The 13,519-nt window shown below is 36.8% G+C and overlaps 1 protein-coding gene across 1 annotated transcript; it reads right to left on the bottom strand.

Annotated features, from left to right (window-relative positions):
- Positions 1 to 1,379: 1,379 nt before the first annotated feature.
- On the bottom strand, positions 1,380 to 12,779 carry LOC142040579 (intestinal mucin-like protein). The gene is made up of 14 exons (XM_075048662.1): positions 12,753 to 12,779; positions 12,157 to 12,331; positions 11,725 to 11,975; positions 10,081 to 10,264; positions 9,489 to 9,687; positions 8,334 to 8,512; positions 8,041 to 8,110; positions 7,250 to 7,281; positions 5,280 to 5,314; positions 4,781 to 4,903; positions 3,705 to 3,833; positions 2,836 to 2,893; positions 2,125 to 2,230; positions 1,380 to 1,593 (listed from the first exon to the last, which is right to left on the bottom strand). The coding sequence occupies exons 1-14, from the start codon at positions 12,777 to 12,779 to the stop codon at positions 1,380 to 1,382; spliced, it is 1,782 nt and encodes a 593-aa protein (XP_074904763.1).
- Between the last annotated feature and the right edge of the window lie 740 nt (positions 12,780 to 13,519).

Here is a 13,519-nt window from a genome sequence, read left to right as displayed (position 1 = left end):
CAGGCTCAAAGGTGTGCTTGCTTACTGGAAGCTCACTAATTGATAGCATCTGAAGTGATATGCTTGGAGCACTTTCAGTATTTGCTTTTGAGTGCCTTTCACTCAAAGCAGTATCAAAGCTCTACAGGGGGTTAGGTACCACAGTCTAGACTGACTTTTGACCTGGAGCTATTAAGAAATGGCTGTAGCAGGATGGGAAACAAATATTTTATGGGGCCAGCAACTCTCATGTGAGGGATTCAGTGAAAAGTTAAAGGTGAGGTGCTGTAAAATGCTTAAAATTTATTAATCATTGTTACTTCTTTTCATAATGAACAAAAATAAAACAATATTCTGAAACAAAACAGAAGAAGAAAATATACCACACCCAGATGACATGACTAAGACTAAGAAATGGGATAACATTAATTCTGAAAGAAATGGCCCAATAAATCAATTTTCCAAAACCAAAATAAATAGCAATGGTTCAACTTTTAAAAGCTTCCTAGGAAAGAATTTACATTATTATTATTATTATTATTATTATTATTATTATTATTATTTTACAAAAATCCTTCATATGCCCCTGTTGGGGGAAAAAAAATATATATATATATATACTTCTTCTGTAAACAGTTAACCACAAACAAAAAAAATTCCATATTTTCATACAGTTACTATGCTGATGGTGTTATGTAAACAAAGAGTAGTGTGCAGCAGCTTCTCATGACAGGATTTCTTTCTTTTTCTTATGAGATTATATAGGGAAATATGCCTATCATAAACAGTTCAAAATATTGGAGTTTATAGTTTCGAGAAAGTATGGCTTTCTGCTGTCTAATTTTTCCTTAATGCAAAAACAAATATAAGGAAACAGAGAGCTACAGTTTTCCTTGGGTTTTGTTTGTTTGTTTTCTGGACTTTAGTTTTTGATTTGTCTCAATGAACTGGAATGAAAATGTTATAAAAAAGGTCAGTCAGTGTACGTCAATGGAAATATTAGATATTGCCAAGTGTCTATATTATGCCACCACAGGCAAGCTTCAAGCCAGAAAAGAATGTTGTTCTCATAACAGACTTTGTGCAAGTGTAAATCCAGCTCTCAGTCTTATGGTACAGCACTTCTCAGAAGACAAACTAACAGAAAATGTCAAAATAACCTCATGCTGTACCTCTGAAAGTGTAAAAGAAAAGACCTGAAAAACAATGCGGGATATATTAGTAATGAAAACGGAAATAATATAGATGGACATACTGAGTTTGTATGCAGAAAATATCACCTGTTCATCCAAAATTTTAGCTGCTTTCAACACTTGTGTTTTGTCAAAGTGGTTTTTTTTCAGTCTTATGTTCAACCCTTGTTTTACTTCTTCTCTCTAGTTCTAATTTTAGACATTCACTTATTCCTGAGAGGCCTTTATCTGGTTCGTTGCCTGCTGGGTGCTGACTTGGGGAAAGCACTCAGCGCTCACACAGCTGCATTTCTCCACATAGGTGTATGAGTGATCAAGGTAGGTTCCGTCACTGCACATCAGAGTCACCTTTCTTTGGCTGGTCTTGATTTCCTGACAACATGAGCATTTATGTTCCATTGTGTTCGCCTCTGGAGAATACCTGATGGCAAAACCAACAAAAGAGAAAGATTCAGAAATTATGTGAGAAATACCACTGCCCGTCCCAACCATTACTAAATATAACCAAAAGCTGTGTGCTTGAATGTAGGACTATTGCTTAATATTACCATTCTTACAGTGAAATATAAATAAATTGCTTCTCATTGTAAAAATGGGTGGACCTAGCTCTTCATTCAGTCACAGAAAAAGTAAATTAATTAGTCCAGATCACATATTAAGCCAGTCCAAAATGAGAGAATAGCGAGAAACAAATAACCTCACTTTCACATGGGCAAAATCAAAACTTGAGTCTATTCACTATGACACTGAACAGGCTGTTAAAACATTCTGAGTCTTGACGTAATTAAGCTAGTACAACATCATGTCTATTAAAAATTCTAGTTAGCACAGTGCAAAGAGCTGATGACTGGGTGGATGTTGGACATACTAGAAAATCCCTTGTGATTTGCTTTATATAACTAGTATGAAGAGTATAAGACAAGAGACCGCAATTATCTTTTATAGCACTTACCGTGAGTAAGCATCACAGCTGCCTTCACAGTATGTCATCTCAACAGGTGCAGGAGATACACATCCATGGTATTTGATGACAGTAGAAGTATTGTGCTTCATACAACCTGAAGTTGTCACAAACCAAGGGAAAATAGGTTAAAATATATGTGCATATAAATAGGTATCTGTGTATGATAGACAGTTTGTAGTAGAAAACTGAGATGGATGGAGCTGAAATAGGAAATTAGGTCACAGTGCATTTCTCTAATTGTGAAGGGCCAAATGATGACTCTTGCTGCTTGTCAATGAATTAAAAATTCCCTTTTGCTTATGCAACTTTGGTGCAGGATGCAGAAATAAAGAGCAGTACTGTGGTAACTGCTCAATGCACACCCATCTCCGAGGACTGGCTTCACTTTCTTCCTTAAAAAGAATGTATCTATGCAAGTTGGAGAGTTGGCACAGTCTTCTCCCTCCCACAAAAAGGCTAACATTTAACAGTAGGGGATGGGAAAGTTCACCATATTCCAAGGCCCTAAAGTGAGTGATGGAAATGTTCTGTTCCTTTCTTTTCCCCTCTGTTTCTTTTTTCACCCCAGTGTGAGGCAGTGGTCCCAAACTTGGTCTGTTCATTTCTTCTGTCTATGCATCTACCATGTAAGGTGGACTAATAAACCTAATAAGGCACGTACTGTCATTACTTGCTCTTAACAAAATTATTATTACTTACTCTTCAGTTTTATGTGGCACTCCTTACAGCAGCCATCGTCAGATAGCTTGATGTCATCCTTGAGTGGGAAAACAGAAAAAGATAACTAAGGTTTCATATCTGCATACTAAAGCAGAGATTTTCCCTTCTTCCTAAGTTTCTCTGGCACCAGAAAGTTTTTGTATTGACATGGAATCTATTTTCAAGCAAGATTATATATTAAGGGCACATAACTACTTCAATTCAATACTAATGAGGGTTCTTTGAAAGCTGACATTGAGGGGGACTGGAACTGCTTTGCTGTCAGAGTTCAGTAGTAAAATTTCAGAAATAAAGCTTGTAGCACATGTGGGATATTCTGAGTGACCAAAGTCAGTACAGGTGAAGGATTATGTCAGACAGGGTAACAAAATTAGTGAAATAACTGACTCCTCAGATGTGTGGGGTTGTTTTTAATCTACCCTGAGCTGTATTAAGTTGAATGATGATGTGAACTGAAGTAGCTTATTTTCCTTGACCTTTGCTCTCAATAAGTGAATTCTAAAAGAGAATTTATAATATTAAGTAGTTCAGGAATAAAAATCCCATTATTTTTCAATAAGATTCTTGCTTCTAGGTCACCTGATGCTTTTAGATATCCAAAACATAATGCTGTATCCTTTTCTCTAATGCTCAATCCTCAATGAGGATTGATATATCACCCATTTTAATTTTGGTGTGCTTTTCTGAAATGAAAGTTGATGTGGACCAGATTCAGAGAGGATAACATGAGAGCTACATCCTGTGTGATGTTTCTTCTAGGTATTTGCCTTGGACACCACGATCCTTCTATCGTTGGTGTTAGCCACTGCAACCTGTTCAAACATGAGAACTGGTAGAAGAGTACTTACTGGATCACAGTCATCAGGGTTAAAGACAGGACAGCTTTTCTGTAAAAGGACTTGAATGAACTGGTCATCATGTTTTTCACATGTGTAAGTTGTACAGTTATCACCAGGTGGGTTCCAGAATTCTCCAACCTGAAAGCAGTTAAAATTAAAGTGAATAAAAATCTTCTTACATAAAAATGAAACACACACCCCCCAGTGTCTTATTGCTGCCTATTGTGGTTTGATTATTCTGAACAATTTCCTTGAATTTCAGCTGATAGTTACTTGTCATATTATCATACTGCTGTAAGTGTTTTTCATTAGCCAAATGAAGAGGCTGTATTTTTATCTGGATATGGACATGTTTTTTGTGTGAATAGGATAAGTATGTGGACTCATTTGGAAAAATTAATTTGTGTTTAAATGGTTTTCTCATCAGAATTTATGTGTATGTCCATTCAGAAACATGGCAGGATTTCTTGCTGGTTTCACTGACTCATCCTGTCCTAAAGCTCTTAGCTAACTTGAGATTGACTGTTTGGAGCAGAAAACCGCCTCCACAGAGAAAATTATCCTTTGAGAAAAACATGTACTATATTTTCAGAGCTGAAGGCAAATAAGGGCCCATAGCTTTCATCTATGTATTTTCCTATGCTAATTTCTGAAAGCCATTGTTCAGTATCACAGTTGCTTCCAGAAGTCTTAGTTAGAACTGGAGTTTCATGGCTCAAGGTACTGTTCAAGCTGTGTGAGACAGTCCAGCCCCTGCCCAAATAAGCATTTGTCTAACATAAGAAAATATGCAGCAAATAAATGATGTAGACAAGGAGAGGAAAGAGTGCAAAGACTAGCAGAGTTCACCAGAAATGAGCTAAAACAGGGATAGGTACCTGGAGTATACGTGTAATGTCTCCCACAGTTACTATACAAGCTGTTGCCTTGCACGTGCCGCAGCACTGTCCGGGTTTCTTTGTATACTTATAACCCTGTTTTGAAAGAAATAGAGAGGAGATGACATTGAGTCAGGACACTGACCTTAACTGGTGGATATTTGAGCTGAGTGGAGTAAGAATTACTGACAGCAAAATAGCACTCACCGGTGGGCAGTCTGTGTCACAGACAACAGGCTCACACTTGACAGTAGTGTGGTGAGGCCTTGAGTAAGAGGATTCATAGCAGGTGCATTCTTCACAGGGGCCTGAGGGAATGACAGCTCCAGGCTAGGGGAAGTCAGAAAAAAGTCATTATTAGTCAGTAAAATCAAGTTACTTTGTGTATGTCCATCACAGGTAATACAAAGCTGAGCTACGTATGGGCTAAACTATCCTTAAATACAATTTTCATTGTTTTATTTAAGTGAGTTTCTGTTGTTGGTAATATCCATTTTGGAATTAAATTCTGCTAATGCAGAAAGGAAAGCAGAAAATGCTTTTGCATGTAGGGAGAGTGTTGATATGCTGACCTTGATTAAATAATAAAGAATGTTTTATCTCAGACCTTTCTGCAAAATATGGTCCATGATAGGAGTCTCAAAACCATTACATTGTGAACCTTTGTGAAGGTGTATTTTTATAGTGAGTTACTCTGTGTACTTACTGCATAGTAGGTTTCATTGACTACACAGCCATGTCCTGTAAAGAAGGAAGAAATACGGTGTCATAGACGTGTAAGTTTTAAGAAACAGAAATATGTGAAAAAAACTACAGCTTTGTTGGCCCAATATGATAACACAGCTAATTTGCATATTTTTCTTTTAAGGTTTTTGTATTCATAAACTTAGAAAAATATAGCTGTGAATAACACATGAAGATGGTGCATAGTACTTACTGCATTCAAAGGTAGGACAGCATTTTCCAGGCTGCATTACTGTGACTATTTCCTGTCCCTCTAAGCACTGGGGTGTGACCTCAGGGCAGAGGCTAGTGTTGCAATCTGTTTAATGTAAGAAAACATAGAAAATAATGAACTGAGAATTTTTAAATGAAAGTAATTTTGTTTTGCATGAACTTCACAAGTTTTCCCATGGGGCAAATATGGTGTTGTTTACACAAGCTAGTTTAATGACTAATTCAGTATATTTGCCTAGCTATTTTTAAAGTGAATGGGCTTTTCTATAACCTTTGTAAAACAAAGCATTGTCTGAGAAGAATAGTGTGGTGGTTGCCGGAAAGAGATACTTCCAAAGAGAAATTTGTACCAATTGGGAAATCTGATGACTCTCAGAGGTTCAGGAAATTTCTCGAGCAATTTTTAAATGTTCAAGACTTTTTCTTTTATAAGATTTTTTTTTTTATATTGGTCTTTGAAACAGAAAATGTTTTTGAATATTATTTCAGGTCATGGCAGCATTAGTGTTTTCAGTGTTAAATTATAGGAGATTTTCAGTTACTTTTCTGCATCTAACTATGTAAAATCTTTTCATATTTGAATTTGTTCTCTGCAAGCATCTAGTAAATGCTCTGCAAGAAGGTCCTAAGAAGGGGATGAGGGAGAAAAGCATTATGAAATCAAGGCAAAGTATTAAAAAATGAGAAATTACTGCTGTAGTTCCTCAGAATGAATACAGTATATTCCTCATGAAAAAGAACTAAGACAGTACTTACAGCACTCGGTCCTGGTACAGCAAGGATCTTCTGGTATTGGTACCTGAACAGGCATGTAACCTGGTTTGTCACAAAATACTTGCTGTGTCAGAGAACAGTTGTGTTTTGTGCAGTGCACTTGAAGAGTATTTTTGTCACAGACACATTCCTGGCAATCTTTTGTCCATTTTTCTCCTGGCTACATAAAAAAGAAAAAAAAGGAGGAAAAAAATTATATATAAATGCAAACGAAAATAATTCTATTTGTTTCTAGTTGACTTATTCATGGATACAGTGATACCTGACTACATCAGCCTTTTCATATTTCTAGTATTTTTAGATTTTATAAGAAACCCTCATACTGAAGCTAATTAGGGGAAGATAATGGAAACCACTGAAGGTTCTGAGCATGTTCACACAGCTATCACTTCCTATTTATTACTAGTGTTAGTGTAAGTGATATAAGAGATCTAAAGGAGAAGTGATTGAGCTTTGCATTCATTTTTTAATAAGTAATTATCATATGACATACTTATTTGCACATTAGGTTACAGAGAGAAATTTCTATAATTTGTCTGCAGCTGAGGAACTAAGAATGTGGACTATCAATATTATCAGCAACAGGTAATCTGTCCCTTCATCTCTAGTAACTTCAGTGCCAAATTTGTGGAAATAAAAGCAGCATATATGCCAAAGTTCCACTGCTACCATCTATCTCTTTTTTTCTCTTTCTCTTTTTTTTTTCCAGTATGTGAGGTGATGGTTATTGAAAGAATATCCCATCACTTACTGTTAAATTTTTTAGGGAGTAATGTGGTTTCTGCTCTGGCACTTGTAATTATTTTTAAGACTAAAAGGGAACAAACATTTGAAAAAAGCTAAAGTCTCCCCCAACCTAAGCAAAACTTTGGTTTTGGGAAACACTAAATATCCTCTTGCTTCACTTGTCTGTGCTTGATAAACCACACTGATCGTGATACTTACCCATCTGGATACTCCATTTGATTCCCTGCAAGCTGGAAAGAAGAAGAAGAAAAAAAAAAAAAGAATGGAGATTTACACCACAGAAAACTGACATAAAGGAGTAAATTTGTGCAGTTCAAATACAAATACTGTGAAGATAAAACTAACAAGAAAATGAATATGCAGACTAGGTCTTGAAATGTAGAATTATACCATCTTGGTAGGTCTCATGTAAGGAAGGAAGATGGGAAAAAAAGTAATATTGATTATTATTTGACTTTTAGATGGGGAGTCAAAAGGAACTTAAAGAGGTTGATTTGTCCATGATCTGACCATGTAGAAGCTGGCAGTAGAACCCAAGCCTCCTGACTATCAATCCCGATTTATTCCCCAAACTAGCTACGGATTACTTACAGCATTCAGAGACACAAATGTTGCTGTCTTTACTCAGGAGTGTCTTTCCTTCAGGACAGAAACATCCTTCAGTTACTCCATAGCCAGGAAGCTCAACAAAGCTAGAGTGGGAGGAATGTATGTGAGTGCAATGTTTTTGCAATGAAGCAGGAAACAGAGCAGCATATGTAGAAGGCCGCTGTGTCAAATACAAGGGAGACAAAAGAATTTCTGAAGTGCAACAGGAAGACTATATTCATAGAGCTGATTGATATTTATAAATCTTGAATAAATTATCCAAATTCACAAGACATTTCATTATGAAGTAACTCCATTTTCTAAGGAAAGTAGATAGATAAAAATAGAAAAAAAGAAAGATATAAGCAGTTGTTTTGGGGTGGTTTATTTTCTTTCCATACCTTGGGTCACAGGTAGCAGGATTAATGGGCCCACATGGCTTGTATACTGTGCTTCCTGTACAGTTGTATGCTGTATGGAAAAAGAAGAAAAAAGATCAAGAATTGACAGTAGATGCATTTTTTGCAGCAAAAGTGACTACAGCTTTGCCTTCTTCATCTGCAGCTTCTGCGAGTAAGGACATCACTGCATATTTGTAGACAGTAGTCAAGTGTTAGATGTAAGATGTGTTTACTGAATAAAACATTAATTGCTACCATTTCTAACACACATTTTTGAGTTCTGGAATACTTACGGCATGTATTGTTAGTCTTTCCTCTCCAGTCAACGCAGACACCTCTAGCAGCACACTCTGTAGCGTACATCTCCAAACTGGAACACTGCATGTATTCATCAGCTATGCGACATCCATCAAAAACACAGCCTTTGAAAAATGGTTCTGGTGGTATCACATCACGGCATTCTGCAAAAATCCTGCAGACAGAAACCAACTCCTTTTATGTTAACCAGTCATGTAAAATCTGTTCCTGTCAGATAGCTCTTCCTGGTTAATGACATGTGACTCTCTGCTTCAGGAAGAAATGTATTATGAGAAACAAAACCATAAGAATGGCCAATAATCTGGGAGATAGATTCAGGAAAGGAAAGGTTAGGAAATTTGAAGCTCCTTTTTTTTTTTCCTAAAGAGGCTAATGTTCATAGTGTTTCTGTATGTGTACACAACTTTTCCTCAGTCTGACACTAGAAATTTCATGAAAAAGGCAACTGTGTCAGACTGAGAAAATGGGGATGATAAAAGTAGCCAAGAGATAGAAAAATTGTACATACAATAGCTCATAACTTATTAGACACTACAGCAAGCATGTGTAAGAGGGCCTTTATAAGTGACCCAGCTGGAAAAAAGCTTTTGCCAGAGCTCACACAAGTATAGGAAACACTGCAGGAGACAAGCCTTTGTGCTTTTGGAGCTCCATGTTTTACACAAAATGTACAAAGAATGAAGGACGCTTTTTGGCTGAGATGTTTCTGTCTGCTCAGTTAACTGGGTTGGCAACCAGGTTCTTTACGGTTTTCGCTGAAGGCCCATTTCAAATTTAGAGTTCAATCTTTACTCAATAGTCTAACTAAGAGTGAGTGAGCATACCCTGGAAGTTAGGGAGGGAGAAAGATAACAAAACTCTGCGTGGTTGCAACCCAGGGAGTATGGGTTTTAGTGCTTGCTGCACCCCTGATTTTCTGACTTCACCTCTCCTTACTCAGTTATCTTTGGCACCCAAGTCACTGAAGAAGAGCAGTTTATTTTGCTAAGGCCTTTTACTATATATATCCTGCCACTAAGCTGACCTTTTCAGCCATTATCACATGCTAGGGCTATAGTTCTTACTCTTCTTGTAAGATACTGAGACAGTTTTGTCTAGAAAGTGTGGATTCATTCAGGTTTTTTTCTTACTTGCTCCAGATAAGATTGCAGAGAGGAGGCGTTTCGCAGTGAGGCTTTGGTGGAGGTGTGGTTACAACTGGTGGTATTGGTACTCCATGGCATGACTTGTTGTTATCAACGATCCAGTGATGAGCCATTTGGGGACAGGAAGAAATGATCTTACCACTTGGTAAGCGGCATTCATCTAATACATTATTTGTACACGTTCCTGGAAGAGACAAGCTATGTAAGTCCCATTAGACACATCAGCGATGCACAATACATTATTGAGCTGATATCACGTTTGGACATGAGGTGCTTATGAAGTATACAAGGTGCCTTGCTTCACAGCGAGTGCTTTCTTTACAGTTATATTAACTTTAATTTAGGTTAGGGAAAAAGCAAACAAACCTAAAACCCCAGACCCAAAGAAAAAAAAACACGTTGCTGAAATATTGAGCTTTTGATCCTACAGAAGTTGAAGACCAGAATTGTTTTCACTTCCATTTTACTGCAGTTCAAAAATTTCTGTCAATCATGAGACTGCATAGTCAGAGTGGGTGAGAATAACCACAGTAGGGTGGGGAAAGAGTCCCACTTCCAATTAGTGCATCTGTCTTACCACACTGTCCTTCAGTGTTGTTGCCAAATTTGCTGTATGGGAGTTTCACGGAGAAAATCAGCCCGCTAAAAGTGATGGTTGCACCAATCTCTGGTATTTCAACAATCATGTTGATGCCAAGTGTGGAGAAGGAAATGCCATCTTTTTTGAAGCCTGGTTTGACAATCTTTTGGTTGAAGTACATCTGAATGCAGGGTTAAAAAAAAACACAACTTCAGAATAAGCACTGCTTCTGCCTGATTGTTTTAAATTATGTATTTTCTAATCTTCATAATCATGCATAACTCCATATTGTTGTGCACCACATCCAATGCCCATTGGCATCGCAATAACAGCATATATGCATTAATATCTCAGCTTATATTGCAATATTGCTAGTGTGATAATAATCTAAGTGGCCTCTATGTACCGTGTTTGTGCAGATTGTGTGCTAATGCACAGCATTCTAAATCCAAGTATTTTCTTTGTATCCCTCATCATTTTGTTTATTGTAAACATTTTTCATATGAAAATGAGTGGTGGTTTTCTTTAACTACAGAAATATTCCTGCCATTATTATGTAATAACTTTACAAAAGTTATTTTTGTATATATTTACAAAATCACACTGTCCCTATACTACATGTTGCTTGGCATTGGAAGAGTTGTCTGAATTCAGAATGAAGTCAAATGTCTCTGGTGCCAGTTTTATGTATCGGTCATATTTATTCATTAATCTCAGCTGTTCCATTTGCAGCCTGTATCTTATATGAGCTATGAAGGTGGACATACTTGCTTAATAACTTTTGGTCAGGAATTATTCTGCAACTTTCTTCATATTGAATTGGGATAAAGTAAGAGTTAAAGCTGTCAGTTACTGTTTTCTTTCACAGGGAAGCATGGGACTAATTGCTTCAGCACGCCTTTCTGACTGTAGGTAAGGAAAACTTGGCATGGCTCTGCAGGAGTAGAGTGCATATTGAGCAAACCTTTCCTCCCACCTGTTTGTGTTCTCTAATCAATTAGTAAATTTCCCAGTGTAACAGTGGGACTGACTTTTTGTTTTCATTGGCTTACCAGCACTAGTTTAAGATCATGAAGGTGAAGTGACACCCCCAGTTACCCCTTTTCTTCAGCTATACCTCTCTTCCCAGCAGGGAACTGGAGGAGGAATCATGTCATGGCTCTGGTGCCTGAAGTTCCCTATGCAGAGGAAGCAGTCCCTAGTCATCCAGTTGATGAGTCATACATACCCATCTTCAACATGAGAGAAGAATCACACTTGCGATTTGCATTCATGTTTCTTTATAATGTGTTTGTTTACAGAAGTGAATGGCACAATGTACTAGTTTTCATGAAACATGAATTAATCACCAGTGTAAGCATTTTTTGTCTTCATCAGCTGTATTAGTCTGTCTCCTAGTGTTATATATACACATACATGCACATGATATATTCATATCTGCATAGTGCTAAGCTGTTTCTGACATTTTGTTCTTAGATACTGGTGTAATTTTTTATTTTTTTTTCCCTAATGATACCCTCTGCCCTCATTACCTCCATGATGCAATATTCTAACAGACTGTATTTCAAATGAGACTCAGTAAGGCCTATGGATCTTATTTCTTTTTTGCAAAAATAGAGAAATAAAAAATGTGTACTTTACCACATTGGTCATCACACCATTCATGAGTTTACGGGTCAGCACTATTTCTGCAGATTTGTAGAAAATAATAATGGATTTAGGGCAGGAAAGTCCATCTTTTGAATCACAGTAGTAATTGTCAATGTAAACACGGAAGTTGTCATATTTAGGTATGATCTGTTTCACCAGGACATAAGTGCAGTTTTCGAGGAAAGTATAGTAGGTTCCATCAAAAGTAATATAATGAGGATCACCCCATCCACTGCACACACCTGGTAGAAAGAAAATGTTTAGAAGATTAACATGAAAATTAATGTAGAAGAAAGAATTTAGTAACTGAAGTGAATATATTACAATTTATAAGGCAACCCTAAGAAAACAAAATGCCTATATAATCCATGCAAAATTTTGCTCTTTTCAAAAAAGATTATTCCTTCATCTACTGGTGCTTACATTGACACTCGTATCGGTAACAGCAGCCATCTTCATCAGGTACTAGTATTGCTGGATATTTGTTCGCACAGGTAATTTCCTTTACAGGTGGGCAGTTTGTTGGAATTACTTCTACCTTGTTGTCTCCCTTACAGATGATTTCTGTACAGTTGGATAATTTATATCTTTGTCCAAGCTGCAAAATGAACAAAAATTGCTGTCACAGCAGTTTGCAAACGGATGTGAACTTTACTCATATTTTTAGTTTAATGGTATATTGTTTCCAGTAATGGTGGTGTTGGAAAGGAAATTAATATGTGTTACTTCTCTTCAATTTGTGGTAGTAATGATTTGTAATGTTGACCAGAGGCAATCATAATTCTGATCATGATATGGTGGATCAGAAACTGTTTTCCAAAATGAAGCAAAGACTAAAATGAAAATGTTCACTGATAGTACCAGGTTGTCAATATTTTACACAATTAAGGTTTTTTTTATGCTAAAAGAAGATGGGAACCTTGATGCCAGATATTTCTTCTGCATGAGGAGCTATTCTGAGGTTTGCGGGATAGGTCACAGATTAAGGGAACTGATGTCCTTATACTAACTATGTATACTTGCACTTCACAATCAGCATAGACCATCACTATCAGAAAAGAAGAATGCATACAGAAGTACAGGTAAGAAGGCAGGAGAACAGAAACAAATACAAGCCTCCACAGTAGCTTAATTTTTTTCTTTTTAGTGAAGAAACAAAATGCACAAGAAATAATCCTCTATTATTTCAGTGAGAATGTTGGTTATTTATGCGATAGAGTGCATCAGAAAGTGTTTTATTAGAACAGAAGTCATTAAAAAAGATTATTGTAGCTTGATTTCTCAGTATGAAAAAAAAATTATAAAGGCACATAGGGATTTTATGTCATATATATTGCCCATCACTAGCAACACTTATTCTGGCAATCTGCACATACAAGGTTTAAAGACTGGAGAACGTTCCTTTCTGGTATCACACTAACGTTGATATTATTTCAACAATCGTAAATAGATGCAGAAACTACATACCTGTAGGGGCGGGTAAGTAGGAGAAACACAAATGGGAGAAAAACCAGAAGTAGTACGCAGAGGAACTGATGTTGTTACGGTAGACAATGCAGGGGAAGTTGTAGTCGGGGGAGTAGTAGGGGGGCACGGTGCAGTGTGTCTTTCAACTGTACATGTTGGACTACAGATGGCATAAAATCTACATCCAGCACTATCAGTTCTATTGTAAATCACATCACCTGAAGAAAAAACAGGAAATACAATACATACAAAGAAAAAAAAGATTTAAAAGAAGATCAAAAACTTAAACAGGGCAAAAAAATATTTCCAAGTAAAACTT

Source organism: Buteo buteo, chromosome 16, assembly GCF_964188355.1.
Source record: "Buteo buteo chromosome 16, bButBut1.hap1.1, whole genome shotgun sequence".
Lineage (NCBI taxonomy): Eukaryota > Metazoa > Chordata > Aves > Accipitriformes > Accipitridae > Buteo > Buteo buteo.
The sequence above is the reverse complement of the archived record's forward strand: the minus strand, read 5'-3'. Positions and strand labels throughout refer to the sequence as shown.